The sequence below is a fragment of the Clytia hemisphaerica genome, unplaced genomic scaffold, assembly GCF_902728285.1.
Source record: "Clytia hemisphaerica strain Z4C2 unplaced genomic scaffold, Clytia hemisphaerica genome assembly, whole genome shotgun sequence".
Classification (NCBI taxonomy): Eukaryota; Metazoa; Cnidaria; class Hydrozoa; order Leptothecata; family Clytiidae; genus Clytia; species Clytia hemisphaerica.
In genome coordinates, this window is record NW_027103507.1 from 891,545 (window position 1) to 908,286 (window position 16,742).

General features: G+C 34.6%; 1 protein-coding gene across 4 annotated transcripts in view; it reads left to right on the top strand.

Moving 5' to 3' along the window:
- Nucleotides 1-1,340: 1,340 nt before the first annotated feature.
- The window catches only part of LOC136798919 (E3 ubiquitin-protein ligase TRIP12-like), a 46,496-nt gene continuing 31,094 nt past the window's right edge, over nucleotides 1,341-16,742 (top strand). For 2 of the 4 annotated variants that reach the window (XM_067055592.1, XM_067055593.1), the window contains exons 1-3: nucleotides 14,766-14,901; nucleotides 16,076-16,135; nucleotides 16,701-16,735. In XM_067055592.1, the coding sequence (XP_066911693.1) occupies nucleotides 14,882-14,901; nucleotides 16,076-16,135; nucleotides 16,701-16,735 (115 nt within the window). In that variant the 5' untranslated portion in view covers nucleotides 14,766-14,881. Of the gene's footprint in view, nucleotides 1,611-11,766; nucleotides 11,827-11,988; nucleotides 12,637-14,765; nucleotides 14,902-16,075; nucleotides 16,136-16,700; nucleotides 16,736-16,742 lie in introns of those variants that run through there. The other 2 variants (XM_067055591.1, XM_067055590.1) reach the window with 2 other exon arrangements.

Consider the following 16,742-nt stretch of genomic DNA (forward strand, 5'->3'; position numbering starts at 1 on the left):
TTACCTTTTTTCCTCCTGTTGGGGATAAAAATAGAAAAATCAGCTTCTTAACCCTTTAAGTGCCGATGTCGTATATATACGACATGGGCTATATATGGTCAAGCAAAAAGAATTTCAAAAATGAGTCTTTCCAGCGAGATTTTAAGCAAAAAAGTCAAAAAAATGCAAAAAATTGACAAAAATTCACTTTTTTGAGATTCTGACCGTTTTTTGACTATTTTTGGTCAACGAGTGATCCAAGAACCTCCAAATTTGGCCCTGTTTTACTTTATTCTGTCTTCTAGTGAATTGATTTGAAGTTTTACCACTGGGCACCTTCCATCAGTTCAGTCAGGTCCGCGCAGCGGGCCTGACTGCTTTAATTCCCTAACCTACCCCCCCCCTTGGCCGCCGCCCACCACGCCCTTCCTAAATCGGGCGGCGCCGAAGGCGCCCAAAAGAAAGAGGAGACTCTAAGCTATCCAACGAGCTATATACGAGCTTCTAATTCTTTCTAGATCAGGAGATATAAGCCCTTAAAGTTTGAACTAGCGATTTTTAAAAAAAAACTTAGAAAAAAAGACCCTGGCACTCAAAGGGTTAAAGCCCCGTTGAACCTTTTTCCTCATTTGGGTTAAAAATTCTTATTGAAATTCTATTGTTCCAAGGTTGAAAAATCCAGTGGGGATGGTTTTGCAGTGTAATTGTTAAACATTGAATTTAGAGTGGTGATGGAATTTGAATCTTTAAGATAACGTAGTTCTCGGCAATATCAGTCGAAAAAATACCTCTTTTGTTCTCATGATTTAATTTAAGGACCAAATGAAAAATATATACATCTCTTCTACAATTGAAAATTTTTCTTCGTTATATAACTTATATAATGCCTTTGCCTTGGGAATAATTCTGCTGAGATTTCAATATTCAGAATAGGGTGTATGGATTTACTTTATTTACAGGTTGATGTATTCTGTTATCGGATCCTTTCATTCAGTACCAGGATGAAAAGTTTACAGAAACGCAGAAAGTGCGAAAATCCTACTGATTTTAAATTATCAGAACTATTATCAATGCCCAAACGGCGGTCCGTGGCCGAAACGAACGGTGTGAACACACTTCCGGTTTGATATTTTTGTGCATAGCTTTAGCCGGGGTGTCAAACTACTTTCAATGTGATTTTGGTCGTTGATTATTGAGATTTAAAGAAGGAAAAGGAAAGATGGCAATTTGAACGTGTATTTTCAATTTGCTATTTCCTGTAAATTTCATTAAAAAACTTTGTTTTTGTCATGCCTTTTTCACAAACTAGACTGAATTGTTCATCCATTTGGTAACCAGTCCTCTGCGATCGAGGCAACGCTTCGCGTGAACTGCGATTCCGACTTTCAAAAACACAACCGAAAGACGAAGAAGAAAGTTTGGCATGCCTGTCTGTCTCTGATTATTAATTTTTTAATTCAGTGACCAGTGTATGATTTGACAAGGCTTCTCATTAGAATTGAGAGGATCAAGATTGATTTTCAAGGGCACTGAATGGCTGATGATGTAAGGGACGACCAAGCAAGGTCGATTTCATCAAGCTCAGACCTCAAGAAAAAAACAAAGTTAACTCGTCAAAATTCTAACTCTAGGTAATAGTTTACCATTATTTTTAATTATTCTTGAAATTGATTGATTACTTATAAGACTCCAGAAAATTGACATGAAGCGATTGTGTTCATTTTTTGACTCTACTACTCTAGATGGTCTCAATCAAATAGATTCATCGAACCACTGTTCGATTACCAAACTAATCCAACAGGACCCTGCCGACGCACCGGACTGTCCGGTGTATTTGTCTGGTGGCAAAAAGTATCCTTTAGCTACACCGGACGCAATAAGTCCGGTGTCAGTCCGGTGTTGCATACAGCGAATTTTGGACGCCGGACATTTATGAAACAAAAAATTAAGAAACACCGGACGCACCGGATTGGTCATGTCCGGTGTTTTGATTGTCCGGTGGGAAAAATATCCTTCTCCGACACCGGACATCCGACTTCCTTAAGTCCAGTTTAGAAATTGTCCGGGGGTAAGAAAAATTCTCATTTACACCGGACTTTCGCGTGTCCGGTGTTCGTAAAGTCCGGTGCGTCGGCAGGGTCCTAATCCAACTTAAGCCAACTTAATCAAACGATAGATGTTCGATTATCTAAACCAATTTAATATTAATCAAACCAAGAAATTTTGGTTTCGAAAGCATCACTGGTCGTAATATAAAAAAAATTAAAAAATGTGAGGTTTCACTTCCTCACTTCCACGGTTCGGCTGATTTTTTAAAAATACATACGTGCACAGTTAGTTGTCATGTGATTAGCACAGTGAACGTTATCATACTTATATAGTGGATACCGTCTCCAGAACACCGGAAGTACTCTGGAATCTTCCGGTGTTCCTAACAGTTAGTCACACTAGGAAATTAAGCTTTCAGAAAAAACAACATCAGTCATCTACAGGATACATTTCAACAACAAGGATGAGAGTTACTTGAATCAAGTTCGCAAGACAATATTAATTAAAACTTGAAAGTTGGAAACAAAATAAAACGTGCAGCAGCCAAAATCAACCAACCAAAATTTGTCATTCAATTCCCGAGACAGCGCTTCGATTTTTAAGGCCTTGTTTATACGCTAAAGTAAAAACAATTCCGCACATGTAAATGGGTCATTGTTTGAGGTCCGGCGAAATTTCCGGGAGATAGCCTATCCGGCGGTGCGCGGATCTAGGTGGGTTCCGCCTCCCCCGTAGATCTTTTTCTTGGGAAGTTGATCTTCAAATTAGTTTTCAAGGTTGGCTTGGCTCAAATTTTTTCATCTATGGCTCAAATTTTAGGCAATTTCTCAAAATTTTTGAAAATGTTAATTTCATTAAAAAGCGCCGGGTTATTTTTTCATGAATCCCCTTAGAAGTTTTGCGGCGCATTTCTTTGCTTGAGAGTCAAGTAAACGATATAGCGCTTTCGCATCATTAAACTTTGATAATCGCATTTTGGCGGGACGCTAGTGTGACTAACTGCCTAAGCGCAGAAAAAACTGCACTTTTTGCTCTGAATGTTTCCGGAGCACCGGGAGGGTCCTAGTGCAACTCTTTTGGCAAACGCAAGAGCGTGCAATTAACAATATACATGCAGGTTCTAAAAATGAAATTTCCATTTTTTTTTTCAGTTTTTTTCCTTAGCCGCTATTTCACCTTGTCCAGCCTCTGGAATGCTCCAACTTAAAAAAGATTCGTGAAAATTAGCGTTTTTTAAGAAGAAGTTGCTGCAGTGTCAATTAAAAACGTTGACGTTTTTTTTTTTTTTGGGACCCTTGGGGCATAGGGTACCTGCTGACTGCAAAAATCCAAAATTTGGGAATTGACTGTTGATAACATTAGGGGTAAAGGACTCAATGACATCACGGGTTTGGGAAAAATGCGATATCTCGAGTTTGAAGAGGAGTAGGAAGGCATTTGACCCCTCATTAGATCGAGAATGAATGGGGGAATAAGGTTAGAGGATTTATGAGGCTTGAATAGGACTTTCAAATTTGGCTATATTTGAGTCATTTTCAGTTGTGGTGACGTCATCAACATAGAAAACATGCGATATCTCGAGTTTGAAGAGGGGTTTGGAGGTCGTTGACCCCTCATTCTATCGGAAATTTTATGGGGATTAGATGGAATGTTTTATAAGGCTTGCATAGGACTTTCAAATTTGGCTGAATTTTTAGCCATTTTCAGTTGATGATGTCATCAAAACAAAAAATGCGATAACTCAAGATTGGAAAGGAGTTTGAAATGGCTAACCCCTCTGTGGTTCGGAAAATTTATCAAGAATGCAATGAGAGGGGAGTGTTATGAGCCTTTAGGACGACTTTGAATAAAAATTGGTTAACATTTGGGTAAGCAGTGTGAAAAAATCAAAAGAAAACAGCTGAAAAGAACTGAGCTCTTATTGTGTTCTTTCCAAAAAGTGAAATTTTAAATCTGTTGAACTGTAAAAGAGATTATTACAACAGCCCTGTGAATTCAGACAAAACCATATCGGCACGTAAGTGCCGACCAAAACCATATCGGCCATAACTACCAAAACCGGCCGTATGCCGGTAAAATTTTGCCGACCTAGAGTAGAGGTCATTTTAGGTCGGCAAAGCCGTCCTAAGTAGCTTGTTTAGGTTGGCAAAGACAATAATTAACGAACTAACGAATTCAGCTGCTCTATAATTGTGTTTATAAGTTTTATGTTTTATAAAGAGAATGGAATGAGGCTCGATTGTCATGTGTTATCAAATGATAACACAATTAGATTGACCTAACAAATAATATTTTTCCTCTTTAGGTCGACTTTCTGCTACAATGTTTTCACGTTGTTGCCTTTGCTCAAAAATTTTATTATTGCCATTTTTTTTTGCGAGCAGCTTCTAGCGCATTCACATCATTTTAACTTATTTTATTAATACATGCATCATTTTGTGTCAAAGGTCATAAATTGAAACTACTCAGAACATGTGGTCGTTTTGGCTGGCTGGCTATCAAACATTTTTTTCGCCTTAGTTAACACCCTTTAAACTGCCTCATAGACCAAATTTAAGAAAACCCAAAATTTTTTATGACTAACCAACTCACTTTTTAGACCCAACAAGGACGGGAAATGAAGATATTTGTGACTCCCCAAGCAAATTAAAGTACCTGACACTGGGACCGCTGACTCTGGGACCGGTCTTTAGACGGTCTTTTAATTAAGGGTTGGTAAATGACTGTAAAAATATACCAAAAGGCTGCTACAAGTTTAGTTAATTTAGCTGTCGCTGCAAAGTGTCCAGTCCCAGACCAGCCCCTATTGGTCGGTCAACATCCTTTTAAAGGATGCGCACGCCCCCACACACACCTAAGCCTTTTAGGAGAGTGATAAATCACACGCCTTAAATTTTAAGTTTTCAGCGAAAAGTAGTGCATTGCACACCTTATTATACACCTGAAACTCCTTAAATTAAAGGTTTAGGAGTGCGATTGACCACACGCCTGGAATTTTGAAATGACAAAGCCTGCTTATAATAAAACTGTCAATCAAATAATGTAAACACTAATTTTAAATATTCAGCGCGCGTGAGAGAAAAGGAAAATAACCGACTACAATCAGTGACAAAATACATGGCACAAAAGGGAAATTCACCGGGGTGTTTTGAAACCACAATCGATTTGTAAGTGCTCTAAAGTAGGTCCGAAGGGTAGAGTTTTAACCCTGAGTTTTAACGCTATACTTTTTAAAGACTTAGGACCTTAGGATCTGAGGATTCAAAAGATCAAAAATGGTCCAGTAGGGCTTGAAATATAGCCTAGAAACCAATAAATCCCTCCCAGATCGAAATAATCGCTGAAATCAAGTTTAAGGCCTAAAATTGACATTTTCGCTCGAACTTCAATTTTCTAAAAATGGTAAATTAGCCAAAAGTGCCATTATATTATGGAACTGATTGTAGAAGCTTCTTCCAACGCCTTTTTTTTCACCTGAAATACAGAAAAATACAGATTTCTGTATGTCTGACCTGTGCGAGATTGCATTTATTTTCTTTCTGTTTTTGCATTTTTGCTCATGCTCATTTATTTATGTTCCCATGTTTAATGTTATTTTTAAAAAAAGACCGGTCCAATAGAGGCCAAAGAGGAACGGTAATTAGGTAATTAGGTCTTTTGTGTACTCGAATCGCTTGAGGAGTCACAAATGACAAAATTTGGTTGGTTGATTGGCTGCAGCACGTTTAGCAATCAGTCATTTTGTTTCATTTCAAGTCTTAATTAATTGTCTAGGGATCTTGAGTTTGATTCAGGTCACTCTCATCCTTGTTCTTGCAAATACATCCTATAGATGGCTGATGTTGTTTTTTCTGAAAACTTGATTTCCTATTCTTCCTAAAGAAGGATTTTTACATTAGACCAACTTACAGTAATCAATTTTTGAAAGTGATTGAACGTCAAAATTCTGGATAATAATCGATTTGTGGTTAAATTGTTGTTTGATTGTATTCAATGTTGGGCCGAAATTATTTTGCCAAAATAAGATTGATATCAAAAGTTAGAAGCTGAAAACCCACTTTCCCTCTCCCTTTGCAGTCAAAAACGCATCTGTTTACCTCCTAAACAATTTTATACACAACAGTGGAGCACACATTTGCCATATTTTTCTGCCAAGTTTGAATTAAGGGAAAGGTGTATTGAATTCTTCTGTAAAACAATGTAATTTGCAATCAATAATTGAATTAAAGATGGAGGTGAAGCAAAAGATGGATTTGGATAAAAATCCAACAGTTTTGCACCTTTTGGACGCGAAAGAATCAGAAAAAGAAAATTAAGAAAAAGTCAAGAAAGGTGAACACTTTTTGTGATATCTGCCATACACCACCCTTTTTTCCCAAAGAGATATCAGTGTTAAGATCAAGAATTAGAAGCTGAAAACCCACTTTCTCTTACCATTGCTGGCAAAAATGCAACTGAGAGACTTCCAAGCACGGCGTCTAGAGCGGTCGAAAGTCCGGTCCAAAAAAGTCTGGTTCTAAAAAACTACTCAATCCTCAAAAGTACAATCTTTTTCAAAAAGTAGAATTGAGGAGACGTCAATAACGTTTAGCATTTTAAAATCTTTGGATATGAGCCATATATGATTAAGATATGTTGAAAAGGTGTATCGATAGTAAAATCATCTATCTTGTATCTATAAGGAAGAGACCCTCGTGAAAATTACGAAGAAAGCTAGTTGATAAAACTAAGCATAAGAGACGATCGTGAAAATTACGGAGGAAGCGAGTTGATAAAACTAAGCATAGCAGACGCATTTAAACGCTACAAAGAAATCAAATTCAGAAAATTAAGCATGAGAGATGCTTGTGAAAGCAATGTAGAAAACAAGTTTTATATTTGTTGACTATTCTTGTTAAAATATACGAAGAAAAACAAGTTGGTAAAAGTATGCATAAGACACTCTAGTGAAATTTATGAAGAAAACAACTATGCTTTTTTTACAAATAGATCGGCTCAATAAAAGTTCTGGCTAAGAGATAGGGGTGTTCTGTTTCTTAAAAAGTCTGTTGACGTACTTGTGCAACCTACTATGTCTTTAGACATTTTTGTTTGTAAAAATTCGGACACTTAAAAACATACAATGACTTCTAAGATGTATCGATAAATCTTTATCGCTAATTTTCTATTGCTAATTTTGTTATTGTTTTTGATTAGTTTCTATCGCTAAACTTTCATGGATCATTTATTGTTGAACTTTTATACATAAAGCTCCTATCACTAATTTTCAATCGCTTATTTGGGATCATTAAATTCTTATCGATAAAAGTCTATCTATAGGCCTATGTATCGATAGGTGTATCAATAGAATCAATAATTTAATCTTATCGATAAAGTGTTGAGAGCGAAAGTGATCCTTTTCCCATGGAATGTCAAATGTCCACGAATTTCCATGTTGTTAAAAATTTCTACCATATCAAAATAAAATCCAAATGATTAGAAACTGCAAGAAGAAAATCTCAGTTTCCAATTTCACAACACACCGCAACTCGTTTTTCAAGAAACGATCTCAATGTTTACATTTTCAAAAAATGAGGCTAAGTAAAAGTAAGTATATAAGTAAAGAAATCAATAGCGGCCATCGGGACGAAGCGTATCGGGCATTGGACTACTTGGGCCCCTTTTGCGGCCTCAAAGCCTCTTCGTTATGGCCGATTTTCATGATTGGCCATGCATCTGCCTCTTTCGATATTTGACCGGCCTTAGCGGTAAAAAGACCGGTCCAATAGAGGCCAAAGAGGAACGGTCATTAGACTGATTAGACTTTTGTGTACTCCAAATCGCTTAGGGAGTCACATTTTACCAGGCCATTTCTGAGAAGTTGGAATTGCGGGAAAGGTGAATTAAATAAACCACCTTGGCTCCAAGGTCTCTGCATACCGGTATCAAGTAAAAAATGAGCTCGATGTAACATCCCTTCCTCACCATGACATGAGTGGAGATGTGCGTGAGAGTATAGGGTTGGGTTAAGTCCATTTCATTTTTCCATTGAGAATTGTTTAGTCAGAAGTGGGGTTTTCGCCAAAAATATTGGGGTTTGCCTAAAAAGCAGCAGGGTAGCCAATTGGGGAAGCCAATTGGGCTAGGTTGTGAGGTAGCCATGTATTTCATGGACCAGAGTAAAAAATAAAAAGGAATAAACCATTAACTTGAGAGTTGAAAATAAATTTCTTACACCACTGTCTCTTACTTAGCCTACTCTTTTAATACTCGCTTCCTTTGTAGCTTTCAGGGTGTTTCTAAACGTTAACTTTTATCGACTTGCTTTCTTCGTTACTTTCTTTGTTTCTAAGATCACTTTTATCAACCAGCTTTCTTTGTAACTCTTTTAAGGGTGTTTCTAAATTACTTTTGTCAACTTGCTTTCTTCGTAACCTTCTTTGTTTCTAAGATCACTTTTATCAATTTGCTTTCTTTGTAACTTTCAAGGGCTTTTCAAAGTTAACTTTTATCGACTCGCTTACTTCGTAACTTTCAAGGGTGTTTCTAAGATCACTTTTATCAACTCGCTTTCTTCTTAACTTTTAACAGTGTTTCCAAGTTAACTTTTATCAACTTCCTTTCTTCGTAACTTCTAAGGGTGTTTCTGAGATCACTTTTATCGAATCAATTTCTCTGTTATATACAGTAACAAACTGTTCAAAGGTAACTTTTATTTTTCCTACTCGCTTTCTCCGTAACTTTAAAAAAAATATACACTGAATGACCGACAGGATTTTGAGTTTGACCGACAGGATTTCATTTCTGTCGGACACGATGTCCGATTGACTAAAAATGTTTATTTGCAGCCCTGATTTATGACGCAGAGAGTCAGAGCTTGTTTTCTCTACTATTTGAACTTAGACCTTATCTGCTTATATATTCAGGGTTCAAATTATAAATTTTAGGAGCTTCGCTATTTTTTGGAGAGAAGCGAGGTAACAGGAGCGGCGCAGGCAAACATTTTTCACTGTTTGCGAAACATTTTCAGTATTTTGCGATGTTGTTTGGAAGAAAATGCAAAAGTGTCTTCAATTCATTTCTCGAGAAAAGCGAAGTAAGATTTGAAGTAACGAGTAGATTTATAAAGCAATAGATATTGAAGAAAGTTGCAAGGTAGCGAATTGATAAAGCAATAGCTAAACGAATGAAGAAAATAGCGAAGTAGCGAGTTAAATAAAGCAATAGAGAAACGATTGAATAAATGAATCTCTAAGTTACCATAGATGTTCTGATTTTAATTTTGAGTCTTTGTTAGAATGTTGGGATCCAAAAATATTCGGAATTTTTCAACCATAGAAATGGTCTGGTCTGTAATTTGGTGAACATACATTACATCCTTTTTTTGGATGCAAAATAGCTTGGTCTTTTATAGCTTTAGCCACATAATCCACACAATCCAGTGGTAATACTTTAGGCAATGATATGCTGACCAAATAACCAATTTTGTTACAGTAGCAAACTTAAACTCCTGATCATATGTGACCCCCCAAGCGATTTGGAGTACATTAAAAATGAGACCGGTATTGGTGCGGTCATGCTTCTGCTGCTTTTGGACTGGTTAATTGTGCGACTAAAAGCTAAAAAGAGCAACCAGAAGACCGCACAGTACCGTATGGTCCGTGCAGTGCGCACTGAATACCGCACTCATTCTAATGGTGCTCTTTAGTGACCGATCAAGTGCGTTTGAATGGAATTTCTAGGAAAGATTTTCGGATAATTTCTTGTAGATATAAAGGTATCATTTTACTGCACGGTAATCTTTTTAATCTTTTTGCCGCTTTTTTGCCTCACATTTTATCGATCTGTCCGCTCCAAGACCGGTCTCATTTATTATGTACTCCATATTGCTTGGGGGTCACATATTATAGGTATGTAAAAAATGATAAAGTTCTGTATTATGATATAAGCTATGTAGATTAAATTGAGTAGATTAACCCTTTCCATGCCGCTGTTGACATTTGCTGACAAGGGAGATATCTATTTGCCAGAGGTTATTTTTTTAAGTTTATTGAAAGTTAGATTTTGAACTACCGGGTGCACCAAAAAAAAAGTATACAAATTTGTCGAGATACTGTGAGCTTCAGGATTTAATTTTTTTGTTCATTCTTTTTTTATTGTATAGAGGATGCTCTAACTTGAATTTTGAGCTATTATACATTAAATTTGAAAACGTAGTTCGAAAATTATTTTAAAAAAAACTGACTTTTTTTTAATGTTGAAATTTCAAAAAACCATCAAAATCAGCGAGCAAACTTTCCTTACACTTACTTTGTTTACACATAAAAATACCAAAAAGGAAACTGTGTTCATCAAAACCCGTCACAGGATTTAAGAATATGGTAAAACAAGCTATTCCCATGTAAGATAATATTTTTGGAAAAGCTAAAAAAAATTTTTGGGAATCTCCAAGGTTTTGTTGTTATGCTATGTGAGAAAATTTTTGAAAAAATAGATCACTATTTCTGGACTAGTTGTTCAAAGAACTTGGGTCTGCATTGAGTTTGATGGTGCTGGAAATGTTCATGAGGTGCAAATAAGATGGCGGCAAACTGTTGGCAAAATATAAGATGAGTGAAAAAAGAATAAAAGAAGCAATGAAATTGTTTTTTTGTCATAAATTATTGTCTTATTTATAGCGTGATTGCTGTTTTTAATGAATTTTTGAAATTTCGACATGAAAAAAAAGTTAGTTTTTTGGAAATACCTTCCGAACTGCTTTTTCAAATTTAATGTATAATAGCTCAAAATTCAAGTTAGAGCATCCTCTATACAATAAAAAAAAATGAACAAACAATTTAAATCCTTAAGCTCACAATATCTCGACAAACCTGTATACTTTTTTTTGGTGCACTCGGTAGATTTCATTAAATTGTATAGTTGAATAATTAAAATATATTTTAAAGCTGTTTTTCATAATTATACATTTTTCAACATCACTTGTATTTCTGATATTTTTTCAGAAAATAAAGCTAAATGTGATGATAAACTCTGTGGTTGCTCATTTCAGTATACGCGGACATCTGGCAAATAGGTCAAACTTTCATTTTTTTCGGTGGCAAATAGGTCAAACACTTAAAAAGTTTTATCGCCTTTTTTCAATAATGACGTCATTTGAATCTTACTTATGACGTGTTTTTTCGATGTATTTTATAATGTCAAAATCAATTTTTGACTGATATCTTGAGATTGGCTTAATGCAAATTTTTGACCCAGCACTTTTCGAAATCCGCTCGTTGATATGATTCTTTTGAGCTATATATGAAAGAGATAATTGGAAGCGGTGCGAGTCACGCTAAATGTATTTGGGACATGCCTTGTTTCACCTGAGTGTAAATAAAAAGGGCTAAAGTCATTTTTAGGTTTTAAAAATTGTAAAAATAATACTTCAAAAAACCAGAACCAGCTTGATAAAATTTATCCTGATTGCTTGAACCCTGAGATCTTTTAAAGATGTATTTCAAACTCTGAAAGAAAATTGCACTCTAAACGCTGCAGCGCTCATTTGATGGGGAAATACAGTATACAGTGGCTTTAGGAAATCACTATGACATAATGCACCCCTTTAGAATCAGTGTCCCTTTTTCCCTGACAATAAGAGTAAAAGGAGGTTTTGGAGTCGAAAGCATCAACAATCATCATGTAATTGATCATCTCTAAAATGGGTAACCATGCCAAGCTTATTCACTAGTTTATTTATTTTATTGTTTATATTCCTAGGAAAGGCAAGCAGAAGAAAGCCAAGGAAGGTCAAGGCAATTCATCTGCAAAGTCAAAAATGTAAGAAAATGGTCCAATATATTTATTGAGAAGACTTCTCAGATTTCTTTGTATAATAACACTCATTTTATTATGCAACTTTTCTTGGATTTTAATTTAACATCTATTTGTAAAATTCTCAAAGTTATGTATTCTCTCTTACGAATGCTATCCTAATTTCAGTTTGGACAACTGCCCTAAACCTACAAAACGAGGGAATACTAAAAAGATAAAATCAGCAGAAAACATTTCAACCACCAAAACATCTGCTTCAAGCTCAGTAAATACCACTAAAACAAAAGATTCTGTGCCAAAAAGTTCAAAGAGAAAAACCAGTGATAGCTCTTTGACCCAGGATCAACCTGGTCCATCTGGTGTAAACAAACAGCGAAAGAAGTCAACCACCTCTGTTGAAAAAGAACTTAAAAGAGAACCTGCCAAAAAGAGAAAAGGCAAAAATAAGTCTGCAAATTCCACAAGAAGGACAAGATCTGCAAGTGAAAGTAACTTGCCTGAAAACACTCCAACTGCCAAAGAACCATTGAAAAAGACAAAGAGTGATTCTGCTGTCGAACCTCCCAGAAAAGGAAAAAAGCGCAAATCCAAAGCTCTACCTGCCTTCTCACCGAAGAAGTTGCGTAGTTCAAGCTCATTGACAGCAACAGGTAGTTCTACTAAGACAACTGCCGCTACTTCAAAAGAGACCAAAAGGAAGAAATCCAGTGTCAAAACGGGTGCTCGTAGTTCACGTGGATCGAATCCTCCAGAGGTGGATGAACCTGCTGGAGATTCTTCAAGTGCTGACAAACTGGGTTCTTGCGCAAGTAGAAGGTGATTACATTTCAAATTGTGCTGTTACCTTTGATAATTGCTTTATCCTGAACAAACTTAAAGTTCTTTAGAAACTTGCCTTTATGATCACAGAGAAATGCTATACTCAATTTTAATGCTATACTCAATTTTCATGCTATTATTCATTTTTGGACCTTCAAATTAACCTTTGTCTGTCTGTCTCTCTGTCTGTCTGTCTATTTGTTTGATTGCTCTTTATTATTACAAGCTTTTCTCTGGATTGGCTCATCAGTTTTCTCAGATTTTATGCACAAAGAAGCACACATGACAACTTGACAAAATTTGGTTTTAGATATAAAATCTTTTCCGGCTGCAAATGCCAGAAATCTACTGAGATTTTTGATCATTTTTTACTTTGCTGAGTCCAGTGAAGTACATGTTGTTTTTTTTATAAGCATAACGCTTATAAGCATACGAAGGCTCAGATTTGCAGAATTCCTAAGCATAACATGAGCATATATGTCAGCCTAAAATATTTTTCAAGTGGTCATTTTTATCTGTTTAAAAAGGTTTGGTAGGGGTCAAGTAAAAAATAAGACATTCCACGGCTTGCTAACATTCCACTGCTCCAAAAATCTGAACAAATTTTAACAAAATTTCTAAAATTTATTTAAAAACTTGGCTCGGGGTGAATCATTAGCATGATTCTTAAGCATTTAATAATCATAAACTATGCCTGGATGCTTTGAGAACTTAAGCATACACGAGCCTGACCAAGGGGCATACACTTGCTTATAAAAAAACAACATGTAGACTAGGAGCATTTAGCGAGGTCGCTCACTCATTTTGAGAGAAAATGTTAAAAATCCAAAATAGTAATAAAATAGAGAGTTTTTTTTCTGAGTAAAAATGCAATTAATCAATACGCAAAATCTGAAAGGAGCCTTACACAATAACTTTCATATTTCACAAGATTAGGTATGGTTTGATTCTCCTTAAAACTCTGATTTTTGTTACCATTTTCTGTCACCATGACAGCTAATTATAGCTGGAAAATTCGTTTCTCTTTTTTTTCTTCGAAATTTTTTTGACTAGCTATTTATTTTAGCCATTTTATATTTTCTTTCTTCTTTTTCTTTTCGTCTTTTTTTGACAGTAGGTCAAATCAGCATCCAGCTTGCTGAAAATGTTTCTAGAACATATGCATGGCAAGCCTAAATTTCTCATCAAGTTTTCCCAGCCCATTTTCATTACCAAATGTCAAGAAGTCAAACGGTTTAGCTGAAGTTTGAAACTTTTTCTACACTTACACTTAACAGGAATAAGCTAGATATAAACGGAAAAAAAAATCAGAGAGAGTGAGGAAGGATAGCAATACAGGTATTTGAATTTAGTTCCTTTTTTTACACAAGAGAGATCCTTTAGCAAACTTCATCTTAAAAAGATAATGTGCTATTTCTTCTCCCCATTTATTGACATTTCATTGTTAGCTCACACAATCAATTTCTCTTATGTATTTTCCTTGCAGTTTTCTTTCTTGGTCTCTCTTTCCCTTCACTTCACTATTTTTAAAGAAGAAAAAAGAAAGTATCCCCATATGCTGATTCTCAATTTTTCTTTTTCATAATATTCTCCCTTTTCTTTTTACCATGAAAAATTTCAAAACTTCTTTTTTGGCAGTACTGCTACTGATAGTTTTCAGATGCATCGATGAATAATATGAATACACAGAAGAAGACTAAATAGAAAAGCAGAAAATTTTAAAGATGTTTTTATATGAAGCCCCTGATGAGTGCACAATGAAAAGAAGCTCGCGTCATTGTTGGTTTTTAATTAAAAATATCCTTTAATGACTTAATAGTGGTCATTTCATTTCTAATCACCATCATATCGAGTATTAATAGATGATAATAAAAGATACTGCTGGCTACTGAGTAGTAGAAACCCTCTTATAGGGTCTATTACTAATACTTTCAAGCCAATATCTCTTATTGCTATTTAGAATGCTTTACGAGTAGTTTTTTTCTAAGTGTAAAGATACACTTCGGATGATACTTCAATGTTTTTGTTTACATTATGATGGGAACTTATATATTTGGTTTATTGTTTCAAAAGAGGACATAATGTTGTTTTGTTGACACTACCCTTTTATATTACTTTTACATGCTAGAACAGAATTGAAGTGTAAAAAAAAAAAATTTCTACGAACAAAACTAAATAGACATTTTTTTAACATATTGGATATAACAGTGTTAGAGACTCTAGAAGGATTCAGACAGCCGCCATGTTTCACATGTTATTAAGGTATAATAATTGTTTTGTGTAATACTATCTTAAAACTGCCTCATAACATGAAATATTGTTCAAAAAATTATGGTTTTTCTGTCAGTTTTAATAAGGATGAAATTTCATATCTCATTTCGATTCCTTTTGTTCTATCTTTCTAGAAAACTAATCTGAAAGTCGTCTGATAAGGTCTCCTTTGCTCTTGTGTGTGTAGTTACTATGGTATTAGTTATATGTAGTTTAATAATAACACATCTTATATAATGTTTTAAGAAACCATTTTTTTGATAATCTTACAAGCTTATTATTAACTTAAAAAATATACTTGGTTGCTTTTGCTTTCACGTTTTTAAGAATTCTAACTTAGTTGTAATATTTTTGTCAGCCATTGATTGTCTTTACATTGAAACTTTCATATCCTTTTCTTTTTCCCTTCTTTTGGTTTGTTGTTCAGTATTTCTGTGTATAATTTATCTGCTGTCCTTCACGCAAACCACATTTCTTTGAACTTGATAGTTATACTGGTTTCATAAAGAAAGTGTCTTTCTTTTCTTGAAAGTTTAGTAGTATAGTAGTTTTCTCTCGTTTCTCTTTTAAAAGGATTTCACTTTAAAATTTCAAGTGATTAGGGCTCTTAAAAATCTGCTTTGGAAAAACTTTTCTCTTTCGTTTTACTATCTTTATAATGTTTGTGATTCGAAGAGTTTTGTCCTACTGGAAATGAAAAAGAATGGAAAGTAAAGATATCAGTATAATGATATATTGAATATGTATACAAAATTTGAGTTTTATGACATTAACATACTTTTACTTTCTTTACTGGGCAGACAAGGTCTCTAAGTTTACACGTTTTATCCTCATGCCGAAGATGAATTTGGCTTGGGGTTTTAATTTTAATCTCGAAAATAATGTTGTGAATTTAACCAACGTTTCTGTCTTTCACTCTTTTACTGTTTTCTATCACTATAATTTGAATTTTATTTTCATCTAGCGAATGAAGAAGGGAAACTTTTGATTGATTTTTTTTTGTATTTTTCTGGTATGGAACGAAATTTAAAAACAATGCGACTAAAAGAATGATAATTTTCTCTATCGTTAAAATATCGTTAAAGTGCCGCAGAAATGATGGTCAAAGATGCAGTAGGATTTTATTTTTAATAATTTTTGTTCTTTTTTCTTTAAATTCTTTCAGAAGAAATCGCAGATCAAGATTACAAAGAGGAGAGGCACCTGAAGGAATGGAAAATGGAGGGTTTGTTTTATAAATCACTTTTTTTCCACTTTCGTTTTTCTGTTGTCTGAGAATAATATGAGAAAAAAAAAGATCGTTTAATACAGTTACTACAGGGAATACCTACTGTGAATTTAACTGTGCTCTCTTCTGTTTTTATTATGTTTACAATTTTCCTAAGATATAGAGACACTTTAATTTGAATATATTTTTTTCTTTTCGTACTTTTTTTTTCTCTTTTTGCTTATGTTACATTACCTATTTTTTTCTCTCAGGAAATTAAGTCAAATTGAGTTTTGAAACCTTCTGACTTTTTGAATACTGTCTCAGTTGTTACTTTGTCTTTTCAGTCTAGTGTTCACATAGAGTAAATTGAGATTCAAAATTGGTTGTCCTTTTTTTGTCAATATAATTTACTTCACTTGCTGGTCTTTTATACTTGTCATGAAGGTTTCCATCATTAAATATATTAACAATTACTGAATTGAATAAAAAAGTATTGATAATTTTTGTTTACGATTTCTGATAATTATTGTAAGGTAAAGTAAATTAATTTGATTTTTGATACGTTCTTACTCTTTTTTAGAAACAGTAATGCAGACAATCAAGAAACAGAAAACGGTAAGAT